The sequence below is a fragment of the Oncorhynchus nerka genome, linkage group LG27 (assembly GCF_034236695.1).
Source record: "Oncorhynchus nerka isolate Pitt River linkage group LG27, Oner_Uvic_2.0, whole genome shotgun sequence".
Taxonomy (NCBI): Eukaryota; Metazoa; Chordata; class Actinopteri; order Salmoniformes; family Salmonidae; genus Oncorhynchus; species Oncorhynchus nerka.
The window spans coordinates 820,381-833,398 of NC_088422.1; the positions used below are offsets into that span (position 1 = coordinate 820,381).

The window sequence follows — 13,018 nt, forward strand, 5'->3', positions numbered from 1 at the left end:
CTGCAAAACTCCTGTTGGAAAACGCCTCTAAAGCAAGGAAATAACTGCAAAACTCCTCTAAAGCAATGAAATAACTGCAAAACTCCTCTAAAGCAATGAAATAACTGCAAAACTCCTGTTGGAAAACACCTCTAAAGCAATGAAATAACTGCAAAACTCCTGTTGGAAAACACCTCTAAAGCAATGAAATAACTGCAAAGCTCCTGTTGGAAAACACCTCTAAAGCAATGAAATAACTGCAAAACTCCTGTTGGAAAACACCTCTAAAGCAATGAAATAACTGCAAAACTCCTGTTGGAAAACACCTCTAAAGCAATGAAATAACTGCAAAACTCCTGTTGGAAAACACCTCTAAAGCAATGAAATAACTGCAAAACTCCTGTTGGAAAACACCTCTAAAGCAATGAAATAACTGCAAAACACCTGTTGGAAAACACCTCTAAAGCAATGAAATAACTGCAAAATAATTCTGACACAGTTGGAAAGCTGTTATTCCCCGATATTCAACATTAGCCAAGTCATTCTGACATCATTCCAATATTCTTAGAATAGCCTAAATAACTACCAATGCTGGCAATAGATCTCCAGTGAAACCTGCCTTACCAGGCAGATAGATAGTTAGTTAGTCACCTTGCTTTGAGGTAGCCAACCTTGGCCATTTGATCCCTGATTCATTAAAGTAGGACAGTATTTTATAAAGACATAATAAGCATTTGGTTGTAATTGGAAGGTTGTAATATTTCTTAAGCCAACCATCCTCCAGGCAAACCTTAAAGGGAAAGTGTTCTATTTTTTATTTTATTTTATTTTACCAGGCAAGTCAGTTAAGAACAAATTCTTATTTTCAATGACGGCCTTGGAACAGTGGGTTAACTGCCTGTTCAGGGGCAGAACAACAGATTTGTACCTTGTCAGCTCGGGGATTCGAACTTGCAACCTTTCGGTTACTAGTCCAACGCTCTAACCACTAGGCTACCTGCCACCTCTACACTCTAACCACTAGGCTACCTGCCACCTCTACACTCTAACCACTAGGCTACCCTGCCACCTCTACACTCTAACCACTAGACTACCTGCCTCCTCTACACTCTAACCACTAGGCTACCCTGCCACCTCTACACTCTAACCACTAGGCTACCTGCCACCTCTACACTCTAACCACTAGGCTACCCTGCCACCTCTACACTCTAACCACTAGGCTACCTGCCACCTCTATGCTCTAACCACTAGGCTACCTGCCTCCTCTACACTCTAACCACTAGGCTACCTGCCACCTCTACACTCTAACCACTAGGCTACCCTGCCGCCTCTACACTCTAACCACTAGGCTACCCTGCCACCTCTACACTCTAACCACTAGGCTACCTGCCACCTCTACACTCTAACCACTAGGCTACCTGCCACCTCTACACTCTAACCACTAGGCTACCTGCCACCTCTACACTCTAACCACTAGGCTACCTGCCACCTCTACACTCTAACCACTAGGCTACCCTGCCACCTCTACACTCTAACCACTAGGCTACCTGCCACCTCTACACTCTAACCACTAGGCTACCTGCCACCTCTACACTCTAACCACTAGGCTACCCTGCCACCTCTACACTCTAACCACTAGGCTACCTGCCACCTCTACACTCTAACCACTAGGCTACCCTGCCACCTCTACACTCTAACCACTAGGCTACCTGCCACCTCTACACTCTAACCACTAGGCTACCTGCCACCTCTACACTCTAACCACTAGGCTACCTGCCACCTCTACACTCTAACCACTAGTCTACCTGCCACCCCTACACTCTAACCACTAGGCTACCCTGCCACCTCTACACTCTAACCACTAGGCTACCTGCCACCTCTACACTCTAACCACTAGGCTACCTGCCACCTCTACACTCTAACCACTAGGCTACCTGCCTCCTCTACACTCTAACCACTAGGCTACCTGCCACCCCTACAATCTAACCACTAGGCTACCTGCCACCTCTACACTCTAACCACTAGTCTACCTGCCACCTCTACACTCTAACCACTAGGCTACCCTGCCACCTCTACACTCTAACCACTAGGCTACCTACCTCCTCTACACTCTAACCACTAGGCTACCTGCCTCCTCTACACTCTAACCACTAGTCTACCTGCCGCCTCTACACTCTAACCACTAGTCTACCTGCCACCTCTACACTCTAACCACTAGGCTACCTGCCACCTCTCCACTCTAACCACTAGGCTACCCTGCCACCTCTACACTCTAACCACTAGGCTACCTACCTCCTCTACACTCTAACCACTAGGCTACCTGCCTCCTCTACACTCTAACCACTAGTCTACCTGCCGCCTCTACACTCTAACCACTAGGCTACCTGCCACCTCTACACTCTAACCACTAGGCTACCTGCCACCTCTACACTCTAACCACTAGGCTACCTACCTCCTCTACACTCTAACCACTAGGCTACCTGCCTCCTCTACACTCTAACCACTAGGCTACCTGCCTCCTCTACACTCTAACCACTAGGCTACCCTGCCTCCTCTACACTCTAACCACTAGGATACCCTGCCACCTCTACACTCTAACCACTAGGCTACCTACCTCCTCTACACTCTAACCACTAGGCTACCTGCCACCTCTACACTCTAACCACTAGGATACCCTGCCACCTCTACACTCTAACCACTAGGCTACCTACCTCCTCTACACTCTAACCACTAGGCTACCTGCCTCCTCTACACTCTAACCACTAGGCTACCCTGCCTCCTCTACACTCTAACCACTAGTCTACCTGCCGCCTCTACACTCTAACCACTAGGCTACCTGCCACCTCTACACTCTAACCACTAGGCTACCTGCCACCTCTACACTCTAACCACTAGGCTACCTGCCACCTCTACACTCTAACCACTAGGCTACCTGCCACCTCTACACTCTAACCACTAGGCTACCTGCCACCTCTACACTCTAACCACTAGGCTACCTGCCACCTCTACACTCTAACCACTAGGCTACCTGCCACCTCTACACTCTATCCACTAGGCTACCTGCCACATCTACACTCTAACCACTAGGCTACCTGCCACCTCTACACTCTAACCACTAGGCTACCTGCCACCTCTACACTCTAACCACTAGGCTACCCTGCCTCCTCTACACTCTATCCACTAGGCTACCTGCCACCTCTACACTCTAACCACTAGGCTACCTGCCACCTCTACACTCTAACCACTAGGCTACCTGCCACCTCTACACTCTAACCACTAGGCTACCCTGCCGCCTCTACACTCTAACCACTAGGCTACCTGCCACCTCTACACTCTAACCACTAGGCTACCTGCCACCTCTACACTCTAACCACTAGGCTACCTGCCACCTCTACACTCTAACCACTAGGCTACCTGCCACCTCTACACTCTAACCACTAGGCTACCTGCCACCTCTACACTCTAACCACTAGGCTACCTGCCACCTCTACACTCTATCCACTAGGCTACCTGCCACCTCTACACTCTAACCACTAGGCTACCTGCCACCTCTACACTCTAACCACTAGGCTACCTGCCACCTCTACACTCTAACCACTAGGCTACCCTGCCTCCTCTACACTCTATCCACTAGGCTACCTGCCACCTCTACACTCTAACCACTAGGCTACCTGCCACCTCTACACTCTAACCACTAGGCTACCTGCCACCTCTACACTCTAACCACTAGGCTACCCTGCCGCCTCTACACTCTAACCACTAGGCTACCTGCCACCTCTACACTCTAACCACTAGGCTACCTGCCACCTCTACACTCTAACCACTAGGCTACCTGCCACCTCTACACTCTAACCACTAGGCTACCTGCCACCTCTACACTCTAACCACTAGGCTACCTGCCACCTCTACACTCTAACCACTAGGCTACCCTGCCGCCTCTACACTCTAACCACTAGGCTACCTACCTCCTCTCTGCACTCTAACCACTAGGCTACCTGCCACCTCTACACTCTAACCACTAGGCTACCTGCCACCTCTACACTCTAACCACTAGGCTACCTGCCACCTCTACACTCTAACCACTAGGCTACCTGCCACCTCTACACTCTAACCACTAGGCTACCCTGCCGCCTCTACACTCTAACCACTAGGCTACCTGCCACCTCTACACTCTAACCACTAGGCTACCTGCCACCTCTACACTCTAACCACTAGGCTACCTGCCACCTCTACACTCTAACCACTAGGCTACCCTGCCGCCTCTACACTCTAACCACTAGGCTACCCTGCCACCTCTACACTCTAACCACTAGGCTACCCTGCCACCTCTACACTCTAACCACTAGGCTACCCTGCCACCTCTACACTCTAACCACTAGGCTACCCTGCCACCTCTACACTCTAACCACTAGGCTACCCTGCCTCCCTTTTGAGACAAGCTGCAAAGAAGCCAATAGGCAGAAGGGAGCCTGCATTTAAATCTGATAATAATAATAATAATAATAATAATAATCACAATAATTGTATTGTGTAAAGTGGTTCCTTGCATCATTCAACAGAATTTGATGTCACCATTTTGGCCCCTGGTGTTACAGACCATTACAAGTGACTTGAGCTTTCAGACAAGCAAACAAATCAGTCCTACTTGTTCAAAAGAACTAGTGGCTAAAAAAAGTCAAGCCCTGTGTTTGATTTTAATATGTTCAACTGATCTAATCCCAATAGTTATAAACATAGGGACCAGATTATATTAGTTGTGGTAGTCACTGTGTTATAAACATAGGGACCAGATTATATTAGTTGTGGTAGTCACTGTGTTGTAAACATAGGGACCAGATTATATTAGTTGTGGTAGTCACTGTGTTATAAACATAGGGACCAGATTATATTAGTTGCGGTAGTCACTGTGTTATAAACATAGGGACCAGATTATATTAGTTGTGGTAGTCACTGTGTTATAAACATAGGGACCAGATTATATTAGTTGTGGTAGTCACTGTGTTGTAAACATAGGGACCAGATTATATTAGTTGTGGTAGTCACTGTGTTATAAACATAGGGACCAGATTATATTAGTTGCGGTAGTCACTGTGTTATAAACATAGGGACCAGATTATATTAGTTGTGGTAGTCACTGTGTTATAAACATAGGGACCAGATTATATTAGTTGTGGTAGTCACTGTGTTATAAACATAGGGACCACATTATATTAGTTGTGGTAGTCACTGTGTTATAAACATAGGGACCAGATTATATTAGTTGTGGTAGTCACTGTGTTATAAACATAGGGACCAGATTATATTAGTTGTGGTAGTCACTGTGTTATAAACATAGGGACCAGATTATATTAGTTGTGGTAGTCACTGTGTTATAAACATAGGGACCAGATTATATTAGTTGTGGTAGTCACTGTGTTATAAACATAGGGACCAGATTATATTAGTTGTGGTAGTCACTGTGTTGTAAACATAGGGACCAGATTATATTAGTTGTGGTAGTCACTGTGTTATAAACATAGGGACCAGATTATATTAGTTGTGGTAGTCACTGTGTTATAAACATAGGGACCAGATTATATTAGTTGTGGTAGTCACTGTGTTATAAACATAGGGACCAGATTATATTAGTTGTGGTAGTCACTGTGTTATAAACATAGGGACCAGATTATATTAGTTGTGGTAGTCACTGTGTTGTAAACATAGGGACCAGATTATATTAGTTGTGGTAGTCACTGTGTTATAAACATAGGGACCAGATTATATTAGTTGTGGTAGTCACTGTGTTATAAACATAGGGACCAGATTATATTAGTTGTGGTAGTCACTGTGTTATAAACATAGGGACCAGATTATATTAGTTGTGGTAGTCACTGTGTTGTAAACATAGGGACCAGATTATATTAGTTGTGGTAGTCACTGTGTTATAAACATAGGGACCAGATTATATTAGTTGTGGTAGTCACTGTGTTGTAAACATAGGGACCAGATTATATTAGTTGTGGTAGTCACTGTGTTATAAACATAGGGACCAGATTATATTAGTTGTGGTAGTCACTGTGTTATAAACATAGGGACCAGATTATATTAGTTGTGGTAGTCACTGTGTTATAAACATAGGGACCAGATTATATTAGTTGTGGTAGTCACTGTGTTATAAACATAGGGACCAGATTATATTAGTTGTGGTAGTCACTGTGTTGTAAACATAGGGACCAGATTATATTAGTTGTGGTAGTCACTGTGTTATAAACATAGGGACCAGATTATATTAGTTGTGGTAGTCACTGTGTTATAAACATAGGGACCAGATTATATTAGTTGTGGTAGTCACTGTGTTATAAACATAGGGACCAGATTATATTAGTTGTGGTAGTCACTGTGTTATAAACATAGGGACCAGATTATATTAGTTGTGGTAGTCACTGTGTTATAAACATAGGGACCAGATTATATTAGTTGTGGTAGTCACTGTGTTATAAACATAGGGACCAGATTATATTAGTTGTGGTAGTCACTGTGTTATAAACATAGGGACCAGATTATATTAGTTGTGGTAGTCACTGTGTTATAAACATAGGGACCAGATTATATTAGTTGTGGTAGTCACTGTGTTATAAACATAGGGACCAGATTATATTAGTTGCGGTAGTCACTGTGTTATAAACATAGGGACCAGATTATATTAGTTGTGGTAGTCACTGTGTTATAAACATAGGGACCAGATTATATTAGTTGTGGTAGTCACTGTGTTATAAACATAGGGACCAGATTATATTAGTTGTGGTAGTCACTGTGTTATAAACATAGGGACCAGATTATATTAGTTGTGGTAGTCACTGTGTTATAAACATAGGGACCAGATTATATTAGTTGTGGTAGTCACTGTGTTATAAACATAGGGACCAGATTATATTAGTTGTGGTAGTCACTGTGTTATAAACATAGGGACCAGATTATATTAGTTGTGGTAGTCACTGTGTTATAAACATAGGGACCAGATTTACATCGGTAACACTAACATGTGGGTGGATTGAATGTGTGTCATATATACCTGCATTAGAAGGTGAGGTACCAGCTGAGGTGTTTCCACAGGTAGGTGATCGTCCTCCAGACACCGAGGACAGACAGTCTCCAGTGGGCTCATTCTTCACAACAACCTCCTGACTGGACAGCGTGGCTGGGCTACAGAGCCCCATCTCCTCCTCTTGAGCCTGCTGCCTTCGCAGAGCCACCTGCACACACACAGAGAGAAAGAGGCACACACACACACAGAGAGAAAGAGGCACACACACACACACACACAGAGAGAGAAAGAGGCACACACACACACAGAGAGAAAGAGGCACACACACACACAGAGAGAAAGAGTCACACACACACACACAGAGAGAGAAAGAGGCACACACACACACAGAGAGAAAGAGGCACACACACACACACACAGAGAGAAAGAGGCACACACACACACACAGAGAGAAAGAGGCACACACACACACAGAGAGAAAGAGTCACACACACACACACACACACACACAGAGAAAGAGGCACACACACACACACAGAGAGAGAAAGAGGGACACACACACAGAGAGAGAAAGAGGCACACACACACACACACACAGAGAAAGAGGGACACACACAGAGAGAGAGAGAGGCACACACACACACACAGAGAGAAAGAGGCACACACACACACAGAGAGAAAGAGGCACACACACACACAGAGAGAAAGAGGCACACACACAGAGAGAAAGAGGCACACACACACATAGAGAAAGAGGCACACACACAGAGAGAAAGAGGCACACACACACAGAGAGAAAGAGGCACACACACACACAGAGAAAGAGGCACACACACACAGAGAAAGAGGCACACACACACAGAGAGAAAGAGGCACACACACAGAGAGAAAGAGGCACACACACACACACACAGAGAGAGAAAGAGGCACACACACACACACACAGAGAAAGAGGCACACACACACACAGAGAGAAAGAGGCACACACACACAGAGAAAGAGGCACACACACACACAGAGAGAAAGAGGCACACACACAGAGAGAGAAAGAGGCACACACACACAGAGAAAGAGGCACACACACACACACACAGAAAGAGGCACACACACACACAGAGAGAAAGAGGCACACACACAGAGAGAGAAAGAGGCACACACACACAGAGAAAGAGGCACACACACACACACACAGAAAGAGGCACACACACACAGAGAAAGAGGCGCACACACAGAGAAAGAGGCACACACACACACAGAAAGACACATACATGCACACCCACACACAGACACAGTTAGTTACTGTATTGAGGAAGGATAAAGACATGACAGACAGCTGGGTAGACAGACAGCTGGGTAGACAGACAGACAGACAGACAGACAGACAGACAGACAGACAGACAGACAGACAGTTCCGCATACTCATGGAGCTCATTGGCCAGCTCCACCACCCAGATTAAACCTACTCCTGGACCTCATTAGCCAGTTCCCACACCCAGATTAAGCCTGCTCCTGGACCTCATTGGCCAGTTCCCACACCCAGATTAAGCCTGCTCCTGGACCTCATTGGCCAGTTCCCACACCCAGCCTGCTCCTGGACCTCATTGGCCAGTTTCCACACCCAGATTAAGCCTGCTCCTGGACCTCATTGGCCAGTTCCCACACCCAGCCTGCTCCTGGACCTCATTGGCCAGTTCCCACACCCAGCCTGCTCCTGGACCTCATTGGCCAGTTTCCACACCCAGATTAAGCCTGCTCCTGGACCTCATTGGCCAGTTCCCACACCCAGCCTGCTCCTGGACCTCATTGGCCAGTTCCCACACCCAGCCTGCTCCTGGACCTCATTGGCCAGTTTCCACACCCAGATTAAGCCTGCTCCTGGACCTCATTGGCCAGTTCCCACACCCAGCCTGCTCCTGGACCTCATTGGCCAGTTCCCACACCCAGCCTGCTCCTGGACCTCATTGGCCAGTTCCCACACCCAGATTATGCCTGCTCCTGGACCTCATTGGCCAGTTCCCACACCCAGCCTGCTCCTGGACCTGATGTAAAATGCATGTGGAGAATATCTTTGGGTTTACTTTGACCACAGCCTGTTTTTAATTCATATTAGCTCCTATCTTTGTCCACCAAATCTACCTACACATGAAAATATAGGAATTCCTGCATGTCAGTGAACATGGAAACAATTGGACATTACAAACTTTAAAAACATTTTATTGTCTCACAATCATATATCCTGAAGAAGGCTTTACTGACAGACAAGGGAGTGACTTCAGCTTCTTCCACTACGAGCAGATTAGGTTACTCTACATGTAGCCTATCTGACCAAAGTATTGACCTTGAGTGAATTAGACAAATTCCACAAAGCCACCAGTCTCTCTGATCATCAGAGTTCGTCATAAACTTCCTTCACTTTGAACTCCGTTTTAGTAAGCTACAAGTAGCCCAAAATAAAGTGCCTTGTAGTAAAATTATAGTTTACAAATTACAATGCAGAATATATTTAAAGCAAAATTGATAGTGTACATTTTGGCACTATTCTAACTTCGTATTTCAATAACCTGGGTTCCATCCATGCTTCAGGTTATGTATTGGTCTTCACATTTAGCTGTCTGTCTGAGGGAAAGTCCAGCATGGTGGTGTATTCACATTGTAGCAGATTGTAGCCACCTAGCTATTCAATGTATCCATGTATCTAAACAAATGCCTTTGTTGTGATCAACTGTGTAAATACGGAACATAAACAAACAACTGTAGGACGAAAAGAAAAGAAATCTGACAGACTATTTGAAAACCACAGCAGCAAACTGTAGCTAATAAATGATTGCTAACGTTAACTAGCTAAAGTTAGCTAGTTCCACACAGCACAATGCACAATCCACGTATGCATATAATTGCAAAACAGCATTATTTACATTTACTGTGGAAAAAAAACAATGCATAGTTTAATCGAAAGATCCTAATACAATGCACTGCTAAACTACAGTAGTTCCCTACCTGGGCCGCCATAACTCTCTGCCGCTCCGCGATCAGTTTGCATTTCTGGCACTGGCAGTCTCTCCAGTTGCAGAAGCGCTTGTGTCCCTTCAGCGGCGACACGTAGCCGTGGTTCCTGCACCGGGAGCACTTGGGCATCCGCGGGGGTTTCTTCCCGGGAGACGCGGACGGGGGACCAGCACACTCCAGCAGCTTGGTCTGCTCGTCGTCGCTCATTGTCGGGGTGGTAAAGTGGTAGCTAGTGGTGATGGTGACCTGGACGGTTGCAGGAAAATCTTCAGCAAAAAAAGAAAACTGATGCTCGGCGACCAACGGCTCTCCTCACGCGACACAAGTGACAACTAGTACGGTGAGTTTATTTTATTGAAGTTTTTAATGTCGCGAGAAGTTGATGCAATATTGAGAACCTACAAGGTTACTGTCCCACGTGTACTCTCACCCTCCAACGTCACCGCAGACAGTTTGGCCCAAACTCAGCATTCCAGGCCGTAGGGGGGTGATGGCATGCCCGACCCAGCCCAGTCCTGGCGGGCACTCCTCTCCTCTACCCACTCGCTGACCGGATGAACCCTGGCACTGTATAATGAAGATCTATCTTGCAGGAAGTTGTTTTAACATAATGCTTTCCCTCAGAGTTAATGTATGCAACAGGGCCAGGTTTATCAAATTAGACCTTGCAAAGCCCTCTGAACGCTACCCAGTGGGCATTACGACAGTGATCAAGACGTATTTTTCTGGTTGAAATGTGATCGGGACCAGATCATAACCAGATCATAACTAGATGAAGAAATATTTTTCATGATGTCTTTTTGGCGTCTTATTTTGATTAATATCTGTGTTTTGGTTGACATCTGATTATATAAGTTATCTAAATGCTACTCAATTAATATAAACCAATCTACAGTATATAAACATGTGCATAGTGTTTGTGGGCCATGCACACATTGCATATAATACACTATTCCAATTGGAGTAATGTTATTTTTCAGCAGGGTGATTCAGTTTAACACATTTGGTAAACAAACAGTTGGCAGAGCGCACCAAAGCAGGTTAGGGTCTGGTGGCATATTGTACCTAGTCATCTCACTGGGCTCGGGCATATTCCGTTTGAGACTGTGGACGAATGCATTTCTTGTTGGACTGCATTTTTTTGAACAAAGTTAATTTGGGAGATCCATTTGTACTATCAATGACTGTGAAGAGAACAGTGGATTCAATCTAGAAGCGGCCTTTTTTTATTAATTGTGTCGATGTGTCACGTCAGAAGTAACCTGTATTGATCTGGCTAAATTCATTCACGTCAGAGTAACTGTATTGATCTGGCTAAATTCATCCACGTCAGAGTAACTGTATTGATCTGGCTAAATTCATTCACGTCAGAGTAACTGTATTGATCTGGCTAAATTCATTCACGTCAGAGTAACTGTATTGATCTGGCTAAATTCATCCACGTCAGAGTAACTGTATTGATCTGGCTAAATTCATTCACGTCAGAGTAACTGTATTGATCTGGCTAAATTCATCCACGTCAGAGTAACTGTATTGATCTGGCTAAATTCATTCACGTCAGAAGTAACCTGTATTGATCTGGCTAAATTCATTCACGTCAGAGTAACCTGTATTGATCTGGCTAAATTCATCCACGTCAGAGTAACTGTATTGATCTGGCTAAATTCATTCACGTCAGAAGTAACCTAAATTCATTCACGTATTGTATCTGGCTAAATTCATTCACGTCAGAAGTAACCTGTATTGATCTGGCTAAATTCATTCACGTCAGAGTAACCTGTATTGATCTGGCTAAATTCATTCCACCTCAGAGTAACTGTATTGATCTGGCTAAATTCATCCACGTCAGAGTAACTGTATTGATCTGGCTAAATTCATTCACGTCAGAAGTAACCTGTATTGATCTGGCTAAATTCATTCACGTCAGAGTAACCTGTATTGATCTGGCTAAATTCATTCACGTCAGAAGTAACCTGTATTGATCTGGCTAAATTCATTCACGTCAGAGTAACTGTATTGATCTGGCTAAATTCATCCACCTCAGAGTAACTGTATTGATCTGGCTAAATTCATTCACGTCATTGAAGTAACCTGTATTGATCTGGCTAAATTCATTCACGTCAGAAGTAACTGTATTGATCTGGCTAAATTCATTCACGTCAGAGTAACTGTATTGATCTGGCTAAATTCATCCACGTCAGAGTAACTGTATTGATCTGGCTAAATTCATCCACGTCAGAGTAACTGTATTGATCTGGCTAAATTCATTCACGTCTGGCTAAATTCATTCACGTAACCTGTATTGATCTGGCTAAATTCATTCACGTCAGAGTAACTGTATTGATCTGGCTAAATTCATCCACGTCAGAGTAACTGTATTGATCTGGCTAAATTCATTCACGTCAGAAGTAACCTGTATTGATCTGGCTAAATTCATTCACGTCAGAAGTAACCTGTATTGATCTGGCTAAATTCATTCACGTCAGAGTAACTGTATTGATCTGGCTAAATTCATCCACCTCAGAGTAACTGTATTGATCTGGCTAAATTCATCCACGTCAGAGTAACTGTATTGATCTGGCTAAATTCATTCACGTCAGAAGTAACCTGTATTGATCTGGCTAAATTCATTCACGTCAGAGTAACCTGTATTGATCTGGCTAAATTCATCCACGTCAGAGTAACTGTATTGATCTGGCTAAATTCATTCACGTCAGAAGTAACCTGTATTGATCTGGCTAAATTCATTCACGTCAGAAGTAACCTGTATTGATCTGGCTAAATTCATTCACGTCAGAGTAACTGTATTGATCTGGCTAAATTCATTCACCTCAGAGTAACTATTGATCTGGCTAAATTCATTCACGTCAGAGTAACTGTATTGATCTGGCTAAATTCATCCACGTCAGAGTAACTGTATTGATCTGGCTAAATTCATTCACGTCAGAGTAACTGTATTGATCTGGCTAAATTCATCCACGTCAGAGTAACTGTATTGATCTGGCTAAA

General features: G+C 44.5%; 1 protein-coding gene across 1 annotated transcript in view; it reads right to left on the reverse strand.

The window, feature by feature from the left end:
* Nucleotides 1-10,307, reverse strand: part of LOC115110965 (doublesex- and mab-3-related transcription factor 1-like) — a 43,747-nt gene extending 33,440 nt beyond the window's left edge. The window contains exons 1-2 of the mRNA XM_065012025.1: nucleotides 10,001-10,307; nucleotides 7,031-7,211 (exon numbers count right to left, since the gene is read on the reverse strand). Coding sequence (XP_064868097.1) covers nucleotides 7,031-7,211; nucleotides 10,001-10,216 — 397 coding nt within the window. The 5' untranslated portion in view covers nucleotides 10,217-10,307. The remainder of the gene's footprint in view (nucleotides 1-7,030; nucleotides 7,212-10,000) is intronic.
* Between the last annotated feature and the right edge of the window lie 2,711 nt (nucleotides 10,308-13,018).